This window comes from Drosophila santomea, chromosome 2L (assembly GCF_016746245.2).
Source record: "Drosophila santomea strain STO CAGO 1482 chromosome 2L, Prin_Dsan_1.1, whole genome shotgun sequence".
Lineage (NCBI taxonomy): Eukaryota > Metazoa > Arthropoda > Insecta > Diptera > Drosophilidae > Drosophila > Drosophila santomea.
The window spans coordinates 7,233,193-7,245,951 of record NC_053016.2 but is presented as its reverse complement, the minus strand read 5'-3'; the positions used below and the strand labels follow the sequence as shown (position 1 = coordinate 7,245,951).

At 53.5% G+C, this 12,759-nt stretch overlaps 6 protein-coding genes across 6 annotated transcripts; 4 read left to right on the top strand and 2 right to left on the bottom strand.

The window, feature by feature from the left end:
• The first annotated feature begins 124 nt into the window (after positions 1 to 124).
• Positions 125 to 3,568, top strand: LOC120447719 (protein SMG8). The gene is made up of 4 exons (XM_039629259.1): positions 125 to 236; positions 288 to 1,365; positions 1,424 to 1,470; positions 1,528 to 3,568. The coding sequence occupies exons 1-4, from the start codon at positions 184 to 186 to the stop codon at positions 3,209 to 3,211; spliced, it is 2,862 nt and encodes a 953-aa protein (XP_039485193.1). The 5' UTR covers positions 125 to 183; the 3' UTR covers positions 3,212 to 3,568.
• On the bottom strand, positions 3,361 to 6,699 carry LOC120447727 (zinc finger protein 35). The gene is made up of 2 exons (XM_039629272.1): positions 6,317 to 6,699; positions 3,361 to 6,202 (listed from the first exon to the last, which is right to left on the bottom strand). The coding sequence occupies exon 2, from the start codon at positions 6,188 to 6,190 to the stop codon at positions 4,028 to 4,030; it is 2,163 nt and encodes a 720-aa protein (XP_039485206.1). The 5' UTR covers positions 6,191 to 6,202; positions 6,317 to 6,699; the 3' UTR covers positions 3,361 to 4,027.
• A 245-nt stretch (positions 6,700 to 6,944) lies between these two features.
• On the top strand, positions 6,945 to 7,708 carry LOC120451916 (V-type proton ATPase 16 kDa proteolipid subunit). The gene has a single exon (XM_039635932.2). The coding sequence runs from the start codon at positions 7,074 to 7,076 to the stop codon at positions 7,647 to 7,649; it is 576 nt and encodes a 191-aa protein (XP_039491866.1). The 5' UTR covers positions 6,945 to 7,073; the 3' UTR covers positions 7,650 to 7,708.
• A 375-nt stretch (positions 7,709 to 8,083) lies between these two features.
• LOC120455811 (nuclear pore complex protein Nup107) lies at positions 8,084 to 10,854 on the top strand. Its single transcript, XM_039642275.1, has 2 exons — positions 8,084 to 10,373; positions 10,438 to 10,854. Exons 1-2 carry the CDS (start codon positions 8,186 to 8,188, stop codon positions 10,800 to 10,802), a joined length of 2,553 nt encoding a protein of 850 aa, XP_039498209.1. The 5' UTR covers positions 8,084 to 8,185; the 3' UTR covers positions 10,803 to 10,854.
• On the bottom strand, positions 10,831 to 11,432 carry LOC120455820 (protein dpy-30 homolog). Its single transcript, XM_039642288.2, has one exon. The coding sequence runs from the start codon at positions 11,303 to 11,305 to the stop codon at positions 10,907 to 10,909; it is 399 nt and encodes a 132-aa protein (XP_039498222.1). The 5' UTR covers positions 11,306 to 11,432; the 3' UTR covers positions 10,831 to 10,906.
• Positions 11,433 to 11,760: 328 nt separating this feature from the next.
• On the top strand, positions 11,761 to 12,754 carry LOC120456401 (ER membrane protein complex subunit 3). Its single transcript, XM_039643233.1, has 2 exons — positions 11,761 to 12,001; positions 12,060 to 12,754. Exons 1-2 carry the CDS (start codon positions 11,853 to 11,855, stop codon positions 12,652 to 12,654), a joined length of 744 nt encoding a protein of 247 aa, XP_039499167.1. The 5' UTR covers positions 11,761 to 11,852; the 3' UTR covers positions 12,655 to 12,754.
• The last annotated feature ends 5 nt before the right edge of the window (positions 12,755 to 12,759 follow it).

Here is a 12,759-nt window from a genome sequence, read left to right as displayed (position 1 = left end):
TAAATACATTATATGATTATGGCTTTTTTAAAAAAGTGCGCAATATAACGGAAAAATATCGGAAGCCTCGATATCGATATCAGTTTAGACAGAGCTGCCAGATATTTCTAGTGCATAGACGTAATGAACGTTGGCAGCACGCGAACAGCTGATGCAGAATTTTGTAAATAATTTTCAGAGAAAATGATGAAGGACTACTACACCTGGACTTACCCGGATATACCCGAAAATGTGTCGTAAGTCTAGCAGGAAACTGCAGTGAGCATCTCATCCAGGACTTCCCTTAGACAGGAGCTGCGGCAGCTGAAGAGCTCGCTGGTTGTGGTCGGCATCGTTGGCCGGTCGAAATGCGACCAGGCCAACAAGATGCAGGCCTTCGGCATGGAACCGCCCATAGAGCACACGGCCAAGGAGGGCCAGGTGCAGTGTTACTACAAGCCGGGCACCTCCAGCCTGCTGCTGCACTTCGAAACCACCTACGACGAGGCAATTCTGGGCCAGATGATAGATGTATGCATGGAGGATGTGGAGACTCCCTTTGACTTTGACAGTTTCTACGAGAGGATGCGATGCCGCTTCGTGCGCATGATGCTGCTGGCCCTGCATGCCTGCCACATTGTGGTCTACGTGGAAACTGGGCAGACATTCGACCCGACGCTGGTCACCGTGTTCCAGTTGCTTAAGTTCGCCAGGGAACAGCATTTGATGCAGTTCCTGCCACAAATGCTTAGGGAAACGCCTGCCGCCAGGATGAGCGAAAGGGCACGACTGTGCGCGCCTAGGATTCTTTTCCTATTCGAGAACTTTCCCCGCGACGAGCCCAAGACTCGCGAATGCGTCTCTGCCTACGAGTTCCAGACGGAGGACTGCATCTACGAACTTTTGCGTCACCACAACATCGTGACCAATAGCAGCAGCAGTTCGCTCGTAGCACTTCCCAACAACAAACAATTCGTCTTCTTTAACGCACACGAACAGTTGCATGAGGACAAGCTGCTAAAGGCCATCGATTGCCTCAATCAGGCAATGTACAAGCCAGATGCCAAAGAGGAGGAGGAAGACCTGGAGATCTTGGAGTTGGCTCCCTTCGAGGGCTTCGTCAAGCCCTATAACTTGCCGGTCGATGAGAAGGAGTTGGAGAAGCAGCAGTACAAGCAGGACCACACGGTATGGCACTTTCTGCAGCGACACGTTCAGGACGCCTTGTTGGGCTGCTTCGATGAGGGCTCCTTCAAGCAGCACTCACAGCAGGGCCAGTTCCAGCTCCTTAATATCCACGAGTGGCACAATTACATGGCCACGCTGCACAAGTTGCTGGTGGAGAACGCAAAGGATCCCAACCAAGAAACCAGCAATGAGGATTATGTAAGCAAAATATTACATTTATAGAATCAACTTGCTTACCTTTAACTGATCTTTACAGAAACTCTTCCTGAAAAGCTTCGACGAGAGCTTGAACTATGAGAAAAAGTAAGTTGATTTCAATTGCGTTGCGTTTATGCCCTCTATAACCTAAGCTTAACGCAGGTTTTGGGCTCACCTCTGCGAACTGGGCCTGAAGAAGGGCATCGCCGCCTACAAGAACGCTGCACCCGCGAACTATGGCAGCTCCACGCACCGACAACTTCTGGCGGATGCCACCGTTGCCTTCGAGGAGGAAGGTCGCGGCCCACAGGCGAATGCGGCACTGGCGAAGATGGCAGCCATATGCCAGAAGCACTGGCAGGATGGACGTCAGCAGTGCGAGCAGCTTAGCCTGCGATCCCATCCCTGCACACTGCCCAAAAACCTGCCGCACGAGAAGCACAACAGCGGAGTGATCCACATCTCCAGCTGCAACTGCGGTCGCACTCAGGGCCGCCGAGAGGATCCGTTCAACCTGCGACAAGCGAACTACGAGTTCTACGAGCACATCGCCCAAATGTGCAACCTATGCGTTAAGGTCAAGCAGTACCAGCTCCCCATTTTCGAGCCCTCGGTGAGTGATTACCGTGCGGCGGCCTTTGAAGCTGCGTTTCCTCTGCTCCACACGGGAAAAAGTGGTGCGCCGCAAGACGAAGACGGCGAGGACGAAGCGGAGGACGAGGAGGGCGAGGAGAGTCAGGAGCAACAGCAGCCGGCGGAGGAGCAGAGACAGAATACCGCCAGCAACGGCTGCTCACAGCCCCTCTCGCCCACCTTTGGCTCCGATTTGAACATGTCCATTGCCGGATTTGGAGCCTCGCTGAACGAGTCACAAGCCAGTTCCGAGCAGCTATCCAATTCCGAGCAGAATTCCACCAGCAGTGGCACCTCCAGCGCCGATACGGAGAACGAACTTGTGGTTGAGCTCCAGGAGCTCCATGCCAAGAAGGAGGCTCGCGAAGACGTAGGCCCAGCCGATGCCTTCTCCACCTCCACCACGGAGTATCTGCCGGGCTTGGTGCACACTGTCAGTAACTTTGGCCTGCTGCCGCTCTTCCCAAGCTGGTCGCTGGCCTGTGTGGGTCCCAGTTCCATTTACAGCCACAACACCGGGCTGCAGGAGCACTTCCAGAGCGGCTTCTTGTCCGGCGCCAATTTCCTGCTGCCCTGGGACGTCCAATTGCGGCTAGTCCATGCACCCAAGCAGCAACACCACACGCACCACCAGCAACAGCATCTTGGAAAGAAGCAGCAGCGCTGGAAAAAGCAAGGCGATCGACTGTCTCTCAAAATATTCGTGGGCATGGAGTACGAGTGCTCCCGCGGACATCGGTTCATGATGTGCGCCCCGGATCGGGTGCTGCGCGGTGGAGCTGACATCGAGCGGGAGACCTGCAGCAAGGTGGTGCACAACAACATGCCGCTCTACTATCCCTGTCCCTGCCGGTCCCAGACGAGCTATCTAGCGCAGCTGATGCGCATCCATGTGGTGACGCCCAAGGCGCCGGTCAACATCATTGTGGATCCCAAGGTGTGCGTGGGCAAGGGAAAGTACACCTTCACCCTGGGCAGCATAGTTCCGCCGCGCCTGTCGCAGAGCGCCTATTGGATCATCCGGCTGCCCTACGTCTACCAGGGAGACGATGTCCTCATCGCTCCGCCCGAGAAACTGGAACCGGACGATCCGCTGGCCGGTGGCTATCTCCTGCCTGGAATGTTCGGCGTGGCGGAGACGGATCCAACGCTGGATCTGAATGAGCCTGGCAGGATGGGAGCTTCTGCAGCGGGAAATTTCACTAGGATCTAAAAATGTTTGTTATATCAAGTCCACACAGATAAATACAATGTACTTTACTAATAGTATTGAAACCATTTGGATCTGTACCTCTTACCAGGGTATCACTGTTATCACAGTGAAGTAGTCAACTGCGCCGCCCAAAAGAAAAGTCGGGGTGCTTAAATATAACGATTAATGTAATCTCTTCAGGCGATTCTGGGAAATACGCGACGTGGAATAGTTGGAGTCGTTGTCGACCCAACTTGGGTGGTAAGGGTATATCCCTTGGGATGTAAAATGAGCAGCATAAAGTAGGGCTTAATACTAACAAAATGTAATATCTTTATAAGACAATGTGCAAATACAATGCGTCCATTTTTTGGATAATCCTTTGTCGTGTGGGCTTTGTGTGATATGAGATACATAACTGGAATTTCGCTTTGGTTGCCCGAAATGTGCAACAAGTTGTACTGGGAATGCTCACAAAATCGCTTTTGATCTTATGATTAGTTAAAAAAAAAGGGTTTGATAGCTCCATTGTAGAGTTACTGATCTTTCGCGGACCGAGTTGAAACTTTGAAGATTTGTTGTGTGCTCCGGGAATACTACATGGTAACCTAACAACGATAAACTGTGAGTTAAGTACATTTTGTAACTCTCCCGACGAGTTCTTTCTGTTTTTTCCGGTAAAAAACCATTCTCGTAATACCCCACGACTTGTTCTGCTTTCAACCAAAACTAGTTGTATAAAAATGTTGTGACCCAAACGTAGTTAAGAACTGTCGTGCCGTTCAATGTAAATATGAATTACTTTCGTAAACTATGGCCAAATCTTGGTACTTAGATCTAGATGAGCGCATCGGTATAAACCTCCTCCTCGTTGACGACAAAGTCGCCGAACACCTCCTCCTGACAGCCCACGTCCATGTCGGCAAAGTCCTCGTAGTACATGTCAGAGTCCAGCAGGATGTGGTCCTCCTGGAGCCCCAGAATGGGATAGTCTGAATTGGTAAGAGGGTCCTCTGCTTCCAACACTTCAGTTTTCACCTCTGCCGCCTGCTCGGGCTCATCGTCCTCCTCCTCATCCGGTGGTTCCTCCGCTTCGTCGGGCTCTTCTTCGTCCTCGCCGGTGGAATCCATGGCCGACAGCTTGGGCTGCTGCGGCAGCTGCATCTGCTGCTGTTGTTGCTGATGCTGCGGCTGTTGCTGCTGCTGATGCTGCTGCTGATGCTGCTGCTGATGGTTCATCTGCTGTAAAACGCACTGGACCCGCTCCATGTAGGCCTGCTGCTCCACCGCACTACATCTGCCCTCTGATATCGCGCCGCCCTGCGCCGTGTTCATGCCGGACTGCTTCATCGTGTCCAGGAGCGCTGCATGCTGGGTGTGCACATGGTTAGCCAGCGCAGTGGCATCCGCATGCAGCGATCCGCAGACAATGCAAACGAGCGTTTCGTGCGGCTGCTTGGCGACCAGCAAGCCAGGAGACGAGGAAGCGGAGGTGGCCGAAGCCATCTGGTGCGCCTGAATGTGCTTGTTGAGGTACGCCTGCTGGCTGTAGGACTTGCCGCATATGGGGCACGGGTAGGGCTTCTCGCCCGCATGGATCTTCATGTGGACACTCAGGCTGGAGGCCTGGGTGAAGCACTTGTCGCAGAGCTTGCACTGGAACGGCTTTTCGCCGGTGTGGATGCGCATGTGGATGTTTAGGCTGCCCGACTGCGTGAAGGAGCGGTCGCACAGGGAGCAGGTGAAGGGCTTCTCGCCCATGTGGTTCTTCATGTGCTGCACCAGCTCCGAGCTGGCGCGGAAGGCCTCGCGACAGATGGCGCACTGGTATACCAGCTCCTGCGTGTGCATCCGCATGTGCTCGTCGAGCAGCGCCTCCGCCTTGAACTCCCGCTCGCACTCCGGACAGATGAACGTCTCCGTGGGCGCGATGTGCGTCTTCTGGTGCAGCAGCAGCGAGCTGTAGTTGATGAATCCCTTGTCGCACTGCACGCACTGATGCGGCTTGCGCACCGAATGGGAGCGCATGTGCACCATCAGGCTGCTGGACTGCGTGAAGGCCTTTGGGCAGAGCTCGCACTTGTACGGCTTCTCGCCGCTGTGGATGCGGATGTGCGTGTTGAGGCTGCCGATGTGCGTGAAGGTCTTCTGGCAGATGGAGCACTGGAACGGCTTGTTGGTGATGTGCGAGCGCACGTGCTTGGACAGATCGCCGGCGTTGGGAAAGCTGGCCTCGCAGTGGGTGCACTGGAAGCACTTCTGGTTGCCATTCAACGCTGGATCCATCACTGGCGCACCGATGTTGCTGCGCCTTCCCCGCCGACGCTTGATGGGCGTCGATTGCAGGGAGTGTCCCAGGCTAGCAGTGGGTGCAGGTGGTAGCAGGTGCTGCAAAGGCGTGACGCTCACGGTCGGCTGCACCATGAAAATGGAGGTGGACTCCCGCGGATCCGACATCTGAAGCTGGAATTCATTGTAGCCGGGTCCGGCCACCAAGCCGCGCAGTGGTGCGGCCGATTCCTGGCTCTGCTGGGTGTTGGAGTTGCTGGTGGTCGGCACCGAGCTGCTAGATGTACTTGAGTTGCTGGAACTCGAACTGGAGCTGCTGTCGTCGTCGTCGTCATCGTCGTCGTCCGACGAGGAGGAGCTGTCGGAGCCCGAGGAATCGCTCCCATCCGAGGAGTCGCTGCCATCCTCCGCCAGCTCGCACACCGGCTCGAAGATCCAGCTGTAGTCCTCGCCCTCGTCGCCCGGGCTCTCCTGCTCCTGCTGTCCATTGCTCGGCTCGTTGGGATGCAGGGTGTTCATGTGCTGGTACAGGGCCAGCGGATGGACGAAGAACTCCGCACAGCACATGCAGTGGAAGGTGAGATCCGGCGGCTTTGGCGGCTGCGGCTGCTGGGGGGGATTGGGCGCCTGCTGCAGGATGTGCGTCTGCTGCAGGATCGGCGTGATCGTGAGGGGCAGGTGGTGATAGCTCTGTTTCAGCTGCACGGCCATCTTGCCAAAAGGCTGTGCGAGTCAAGCAACAAGAATCACAAGAAAACCAAAATCAAACATCGAGCGTGTCAACATTTTCTCTATAATAAAAATGCGCGTTTGCGGGGAGAAAAATCAATGCGGTACCTTGGGTGAGATTGGATGCGAAGTACCGTGGATCGGGGGGTTCCGTAGACTACTATTATATCACTGGTGTGTTGCTCAGGTTCCGTGCTTTTGTGTTTCTCTCAGGGCTCTCGACATTCGTCCACTCTGTTCCATTTTATGCGCGACCAAGTAGAAGTGAAAGAGTTGCTTCCTGTTTTTGAATCTCAGTTCCGTGGGTCGCTGGACTCGCTTCCCGTCTTCCAGCCAGTTAGCTGGTTAGCTGGTTAGCTGGTACTGCCAGGAGCTGCACACTGAGCGGTAGCAGCACATCGCCCAGTGTCGCCAAAATCAGAAAATCGGAAAGTCGCAATTACAAGCGTCTCTGTCGTGCAAATACAACAAATACCACAAATAAAAGAAAAATGTTTTATGTTGGGCGGCCTCTGCACGGTCGGACGGCAGCATATCGTCATGCAAGCGCGTCATGCACGTCGATAAGCCGCGCTGCTTTAAATTCAAATCGAATCAGATTTTTAAACCATTGATGAAATACCATATATGAATGTTTTTACTCAGAAAATGGATTATATTAGCTAGTTTGCCTATTCTTTAACTATATGGCATAAATAGAGTTAACAGCTTGCTCACTTTCCCTCTGCTGATCTCGTTCCCATTGGAATTGTATTCATGCCAAACTACGAGTAAGTCAGACTAGCAAGCTAGAAAACCCGGAGAGCAACCAACGTGGAGCGTTCCTAATTTCCTACCCAAGTAAATACCTCAACATCCATCGGAAATGGACAACTATTGGCCAGCATGGAACGGATCGAGATCGCTGGACGTGCCGGAGCTGATCGCAAGTCTGAATCTGAAGAAATCAAGTATCACGCCTCAAGCACTGGACCGCAATCCGCCGTACGCGCCGTTCTATGGAGTGATGGGCGTGGTGTTCTCCAGTGTGCTAACCGCGGCTGGTGCGGCATACGGAACTGCTGTGTCTGGAACCGGGATCGCCGCCACGGCGGTGATGCGTCCGGAACTGGTGATGAAGTCAATCATTCCGGTGGTTATGGCGGGCATCATTGCCATATACGGTCTTGTGGTATCCGTGCTGCTGTCTGGCGAACTGGCGCCAGCTCCCAATTACTCGCTGCCCACCGGCTATGTGCACCTGGCCGCCGGACTCTCGGTGGGATTCGCTGGCCTGGCTGCCGGATATGCGGTGGGTGAGGTCGGTGAAGTGGGTGTGCGCCACATTGCGCTGCAGCCACGCCTCTTCATCGGCATGATCCTGATCCTCATTTTCGCCGAGGTGCTTGGTCTCTACGGCCTGATCATCGGCATTTATTTGTACACAGTCAACATTAAGTAATAAAATATGCCATTTCTGGACTTTCTTAAGAAAGCTGTTTGGTAATCCTTAATATTTAATATGCATTTTGAATTTGGGAGCTCGGATTCTTGTACCTAATTTAATTTCGTGATTCTCGTATGGAAATCGTTACGTGATTTCGGTACGGAGTTCTGTTACGTGATCGTGGTACGCTTCAGTTACTTATTCTGGTACGAATTCTGTTCCGCGAATGTGGAACGCATTTCAGGCACGAAGTTGCGGTTCGGAATGATGGTACCGAATACTGATTACAGTGATTACAGGGTATGCTGGTACGGTGTTCTGTCGTCGTCTTGCTTAACAATTAAATAAATAATAATTTCTAATAAAATTAAAAATCAAAATTAAGTGGGAAATGTTGATTTCCAAGTGGGGATGCAAGGTTGATGGAGAGCTTTTCTGCTGTTCCAGCATCTGGTAACACTAAACGCTCCCGGCATTTTTAGCGAATAGCGCGTGAATTTCTGTTTTGTTTTAATTGATTGAATTGATGTCAAGTAGCAGATAGCCAGGAAATGCAGAGTGCAGCCATGCCCGATAGCCCATTCCCGATGAGCAACCGCAGTGGCCTGCTGCGCACCACCCTCAACAGCTCCATGGCGCCGCAGAACCTGTCCCACTCGCTGCTCATCCTCGAGCAGAGCAACGCGGCCCAGGAGGATCGATCACTTATGGAGGACACCGGCGATGATCTGGATCGCGGCAAGAGCCGCGTGGACGTGCTGTTTCCGCAGTTCTTCGGCGTGCTGCAGGCCCAGGGCGGCGGACAGGAGGCCTTCGAGGTGATCCAGTCCCTTACGCACGTCTGTCGCGGCGTGGTGGAGAAGCTGGAGCTGGAGATCGAGCGCGGCATGGGCGGGGAGCAGGGCGCGCGGCAGCGCCAGGCCATGCTCACTTGGCTGCGGCAGGAGATATACACGTGGCGCCTGCTGCACGCCCTCTTCTACGACCGCATCTTGCTGCAGACGGACACCCAGGCGGATGATGAGATGCAGGATGGCCCCACACTCGGCGGCAGCGAGAAGGAGGTCATACAGCAGCTGTACACCATCAATGCCACTCTGCGTGAGTACCAGCTGGTGGTGGACTGGCTGGAGGCGTGCTACGACCAGGGGGAGCAACAAAACCCACTCCACTGCCACGATCGCATGATGGCCTGGGAGAACACGCTCTTCCAGCTGGATAACCTGCAGGGCGCTGCCTTCGGCAAGGGCCATGAGATTGTATCGCGCCTGGATCCGGATGCTCCCGTACGCGAGAAACGGCCGCTGCACGCCCTCGATGAGGAGGACAACCTGCGTCTGTCCCGCGCCATTTTCGCATCCATTCGCTCGGGTCACGTCGACGATGGCCTCAAGCTGTGTAAGCACTACGGACAGACCTGGCGGGCGGCAATCCTTGAGGGTTGGCGTCTGCACGAGGATCCCAACTTCGAGCAGAATGTCTCGGGGGTCCACGAAAAGCTGCCCATCGAGGGCAATCCCAGGAGGGATATCTGGAAGCGGTGCGCCTGGATGCTGGCCGATTCCAAAAACTATGATGAGTACAGCCGGGCGACGGCGGGCGTCTTCTCCGGCCACCTAAGCTCCCTGAAAACCCTTCTGCACAGCAACTGGCACGATTTGCTGTGGGCCCACCTGAAGGTGCAGATCGACATCCGTGTGGAGTCGGAGATACGCGGCTGTTGCCTGAAGCGCTACCAACCGATGCCGGATGAGTACTGGAACGGCAAGATGACAATGGAGCAAATATTCGACGAGCTGAACGTCGCCAAGGATGCGTCGGTGCGCGACTTCGCCCAAGGTCAACTGGGCATTATCCAGCGCCATTTGATCTTGGACACATGTGGCGAGCTGCTGCAACACATGGTGCGTTGGGTGGAAAAGGACGCCGGCCAGCAATCGCCCCACCAACTGCGCTTTATGGCCCACATTGTGCTGTTTCTGCGCCAAATCGGCCGTGTGGAGCAGGAGCGGCAGGCGGAGAAGATCATTGCCGCATATGTGGAGGCCTTGATTGCAAGGGGCGAGCCCCAGCTAATAGCTTACTATGCCGCATCTCTTTCGAACACGCTGCAGGTGAAGCTCTACTCGCGGTTTCTGGAGCAAGTTGAGCAGAAGCGTCAACGGGAGCTAGCTCTGGATGCCGCCTTGCAAGCAGGCTTGGATGTGGAACAGATTACGCGCATCACCGTGGAGAACATTCGCCTCGCACATCATGCGCACGGGGAATTCGGTGAGCCGCTCTCGGGCGAGATCTCTGCGGTCGATCAGCGCAAGATCTCAGCTTTGGAGTGGCTAATCCATTTGCCGGAGCAGCGCGGTGAGTTGCTGTGGCAGGCCAACGCCATGATACGCACCTATCTGGCCTGCAGTAAGATGGAGTGCATGCGCCAGACGTTCCGCATGGTGCCGGGCGACATAGTCCAGCAAATAGTCAACTTGTACAGCTCGGTGGACAACATACCGCCGCGTGAAGAGTGCTGCCTGAAGGAGTATCTCTGCTACAAGGTGTATCTCTCGGGCGTCGACAGCTTCGTTGAATGGAACCGTCTGCAGCAGAACAGACCCAAGAAGCCGCAGACTGCCAACACTGCTTCCTCCCAGGACAACTTTACGGAGCGCATGGCAAGTGAGCGCAAGGAGCAGGCTCACCGATCGGAGGTCGTGCGCTGGGAGCACAAGGTTAAGGAGCAGGCCAAGCGTAAGTTGATGGGATTCATGTAAATTTGATCTTTGGAGAAATAACCTGCGTACTTTCCTTGCAGAAACCATCGAAACCCTGTACAATGTGCTCATGTTTCCGGATAAGGGTTGGCTGGTGGATCCGTTCATCGCCAAGCAGCCCGAGAACGCCGTGCAGCTGAACTGGGATCACCGCCTACTGCAGATGGAGAAACTGCGCTCTATCTGCATTCCCGAGATCGCCCTGCTCCTGAACGAAGTGATGTTCAAGACTGGAGACTTTGCGGGCTGCGTGCGCCTCGCAGATGAGATATCCAGCGAGAACCGGCAGCTGTACAAAGTCTATACGAAGCACAAGCTGGCAGAGCTTCTGGCCAAGATCGCCGACGCCTCGCTGGAGCTGCTGAACTCGAAACTGGACCCCTGGGGATATCCTATAACAATTTAGCGATCCTAGTACATTGTGTGTTTTGCGATTACATTCTAACTTTAAACGTTTATTTATTCACTGTTCACTTATACAACTAAGGAGGGGAAACATGGGAGAGGGGTTTAGGAGTTGTTGTCCACAGCGGCGGCGTTGTTCTCGTCGCACCCGTTGCTATGCTTCAGCAGGTACGATGCCAGGAACTGGATGGGATCCGTGGGCCGTTCGCGAGCGAGTGCCTGCATTCCGTGGAGCAGAACCGGCGCCACCGTCTGGTCGAGGTACTGTCGCGTGGGCATGTTGTTTGTCTCGCTACTGGGCTTCTTGGCCACCGTCGGTTGCTGCACTTGCTGGGCCACTGGATTCGAGGACTGACTAACGGCAGTGGCTCCGGATGCAGGCGGTCCCGGCTGAGCGGTCGGGTTGGCCTGCGCGTTGCTGCTCGCATTTGGCTCCTTGCCAGTTTCTGCCGGCGGATTTGGTGTGGGCGCCGGGGAGATGGGTGCGTCGGTCTTGGCCTCCATGGCAATGTCTTTCTGGTGTTCAGCAAATCTCGATTTTTGCCTGGCGTCTTTGCTGCAGTTCAACCAATTCAACTCGATTAAAATTTACATTCTTCGTTTACAGAGTTGCCACATGCATGACGGACATCGATAATTTAAAGTTCGACTTGGTATATCAAATTCCTGTGATTTGTTCACATAATTGGGGTATTCCATGCCATTATTTTGTACAGCCGTATCCATTGACATAATTCTAACGTTTTTTAAAATAAGATAACGGCAGTTTACATATAAAAGCAGAACCTTTATCTATAGAACATATTATTAACTTCTATGAATTCTAATACTTTAAATTTGGGTACAAGCCAATAAGTCCAATTAAATAAGTTAAGTCTTTATCTTTTAAAAAGTGAAATAAGTATCGACAAATATTCTGTCACGATGGTGACTCGATAATAAACATGTCACATTTATCGGGTAAATAATCGACTGTCATCCCCAATCCAATTGAGCCAATTGGGTGAAAATTGGGCCGAAAAACAGGAAAATCTCACAGATCAATTAAAATATGACGGAGCTGCTAATTGATCCAGACATCCGCGTGTGGGTGTTTCTGCCCATCGTGCTGATCACGTTCCTGGTGGGCATTGTGCGCCACTACGTCTCCATACTGATTTCTACGCAAAAGAAGGCCGAGATCACCCAGATCCAGGACAGGTGAGGGAGCAAAGGGCATTGAAGCACCTTTTAGTGACACCTACCATTTCATTCACAGCCAGGCGATGATCCGGGCACGCTTGCTTCGCGAGAACGGCAAATATCTGAGCGCCCAGAGCTTCTCCATGCGAAAGAACTACTTCAACAACGAGGAGACCGGGTACTTCAAGACTCAGAAACGGGCGCCTGTGGCACAGAACTCATCCGCCATGCTCACCGACATGGTCAAGGGCAACTTTATTAACGTACTGCCCATGGTAGTGATCGGTGGTTGGATCAACTGGATGTTTTCGGGCTTCGTCACCACAAAGGTTCCCTTCCCGTTGACCCTGCGCTTTAAGCCCATGCTCCAGAGGGGCGTGGAGCTGGCCTCTCTGGACGCCGCCTGGGTCTCCTCTGCCTCTTGGTACTTCCTCAATGTGTTCGGACTGCGGTCCATCTACACACTGGTCCTTGGTGAGAACAACCACGCCGACCAGACGCAGGCACAGGCGGATGCCATGACGGGCGCCGCCATGACCATGCCCCAAGATCCAAAGGCCGCCTTCAAAGCTGAGTGGGAGGCACTCGAGATCACCGAGTACCACAACGCACTCAAGAACATTGACGCTGACATGCTGGCTATCGCTAGCGCACCTGCGGTTTCATCCTAATTATTATCATTATAATTTTAGCAAATTCACAATGTAACAAAGCAGATTTTGTTTCGAGTCCTAGAGGGTTAAAATAAAGTTGTGTGTCTACAATAGGAAACTAAC

Coding starts and splice junctions, on each gene's coding strand:
- LOC120447719 (XM_039629259.1), top strand. CDS start 184: ATGATGAAGGACTACTACACCTGGACTTACCCGGATATACCCGAAAAT. Junction 1,366..1,423: donor AAACCAGCAATGAGGATTAT/GTAAGCAAAATA, acceptor TGATCTTTACAG/AAACTCTTCCTGAAAAGCTT. Junction 1,471..1,527: donor AGCTTGAACTATGAGAAAAA/GTAAGTTGATTT, acceptor AGCTTAACGCAG/GTTTTGGGCTCACCTCTGCG.
- LOC120447727 (XM_039629272.1), bottom strand. CDS start 6,190: ATGGCCGTGCAGCTGAAACAGAGCTATCACCACCTGCCCCTCACGATC.
- LOC120451916 (XM_039635932.2), top strand. CDS start 7,074: ATGGACAACTATTGGCCAGCATGGAACGGATCGAGATCGCTGGACGTG.
- LOC120455811 (XM_039642275.1), top strand. CDS start 8,186: ATGCAGAGTGCAGCCATGCCCGATAGCCCATTCCCGATGAGCAACCGC. Junction 10,374..10,437: donor GGTTAAGGAGCAGGCCAAGC/GTAAGTTGATGG, acceptor CTTTCCTTGCAG/AAACCATCGAAACCCTGTAC.
- LOC120455820 (XM_039642288.2), bottom strand. CDS start 11,305: ATGGAGGCCAAGACCGACGCACCCATCTCCCCGGCGCCCACACCAAAT.
- LOC120456401 (XM_039643233.1), top strand. CDS start 11,853: ATGACGGAGCTGCTAATTGATCCAGACATCCGCGTGTGGGTGTTTCTG. Junction 12,002..12,059: donor ATCACCCAGATCCAGGACAG/GTGAGGGAGCAA, acceptor TTTCATTCACAG/CCAGGCGATGATCCGGGCAC.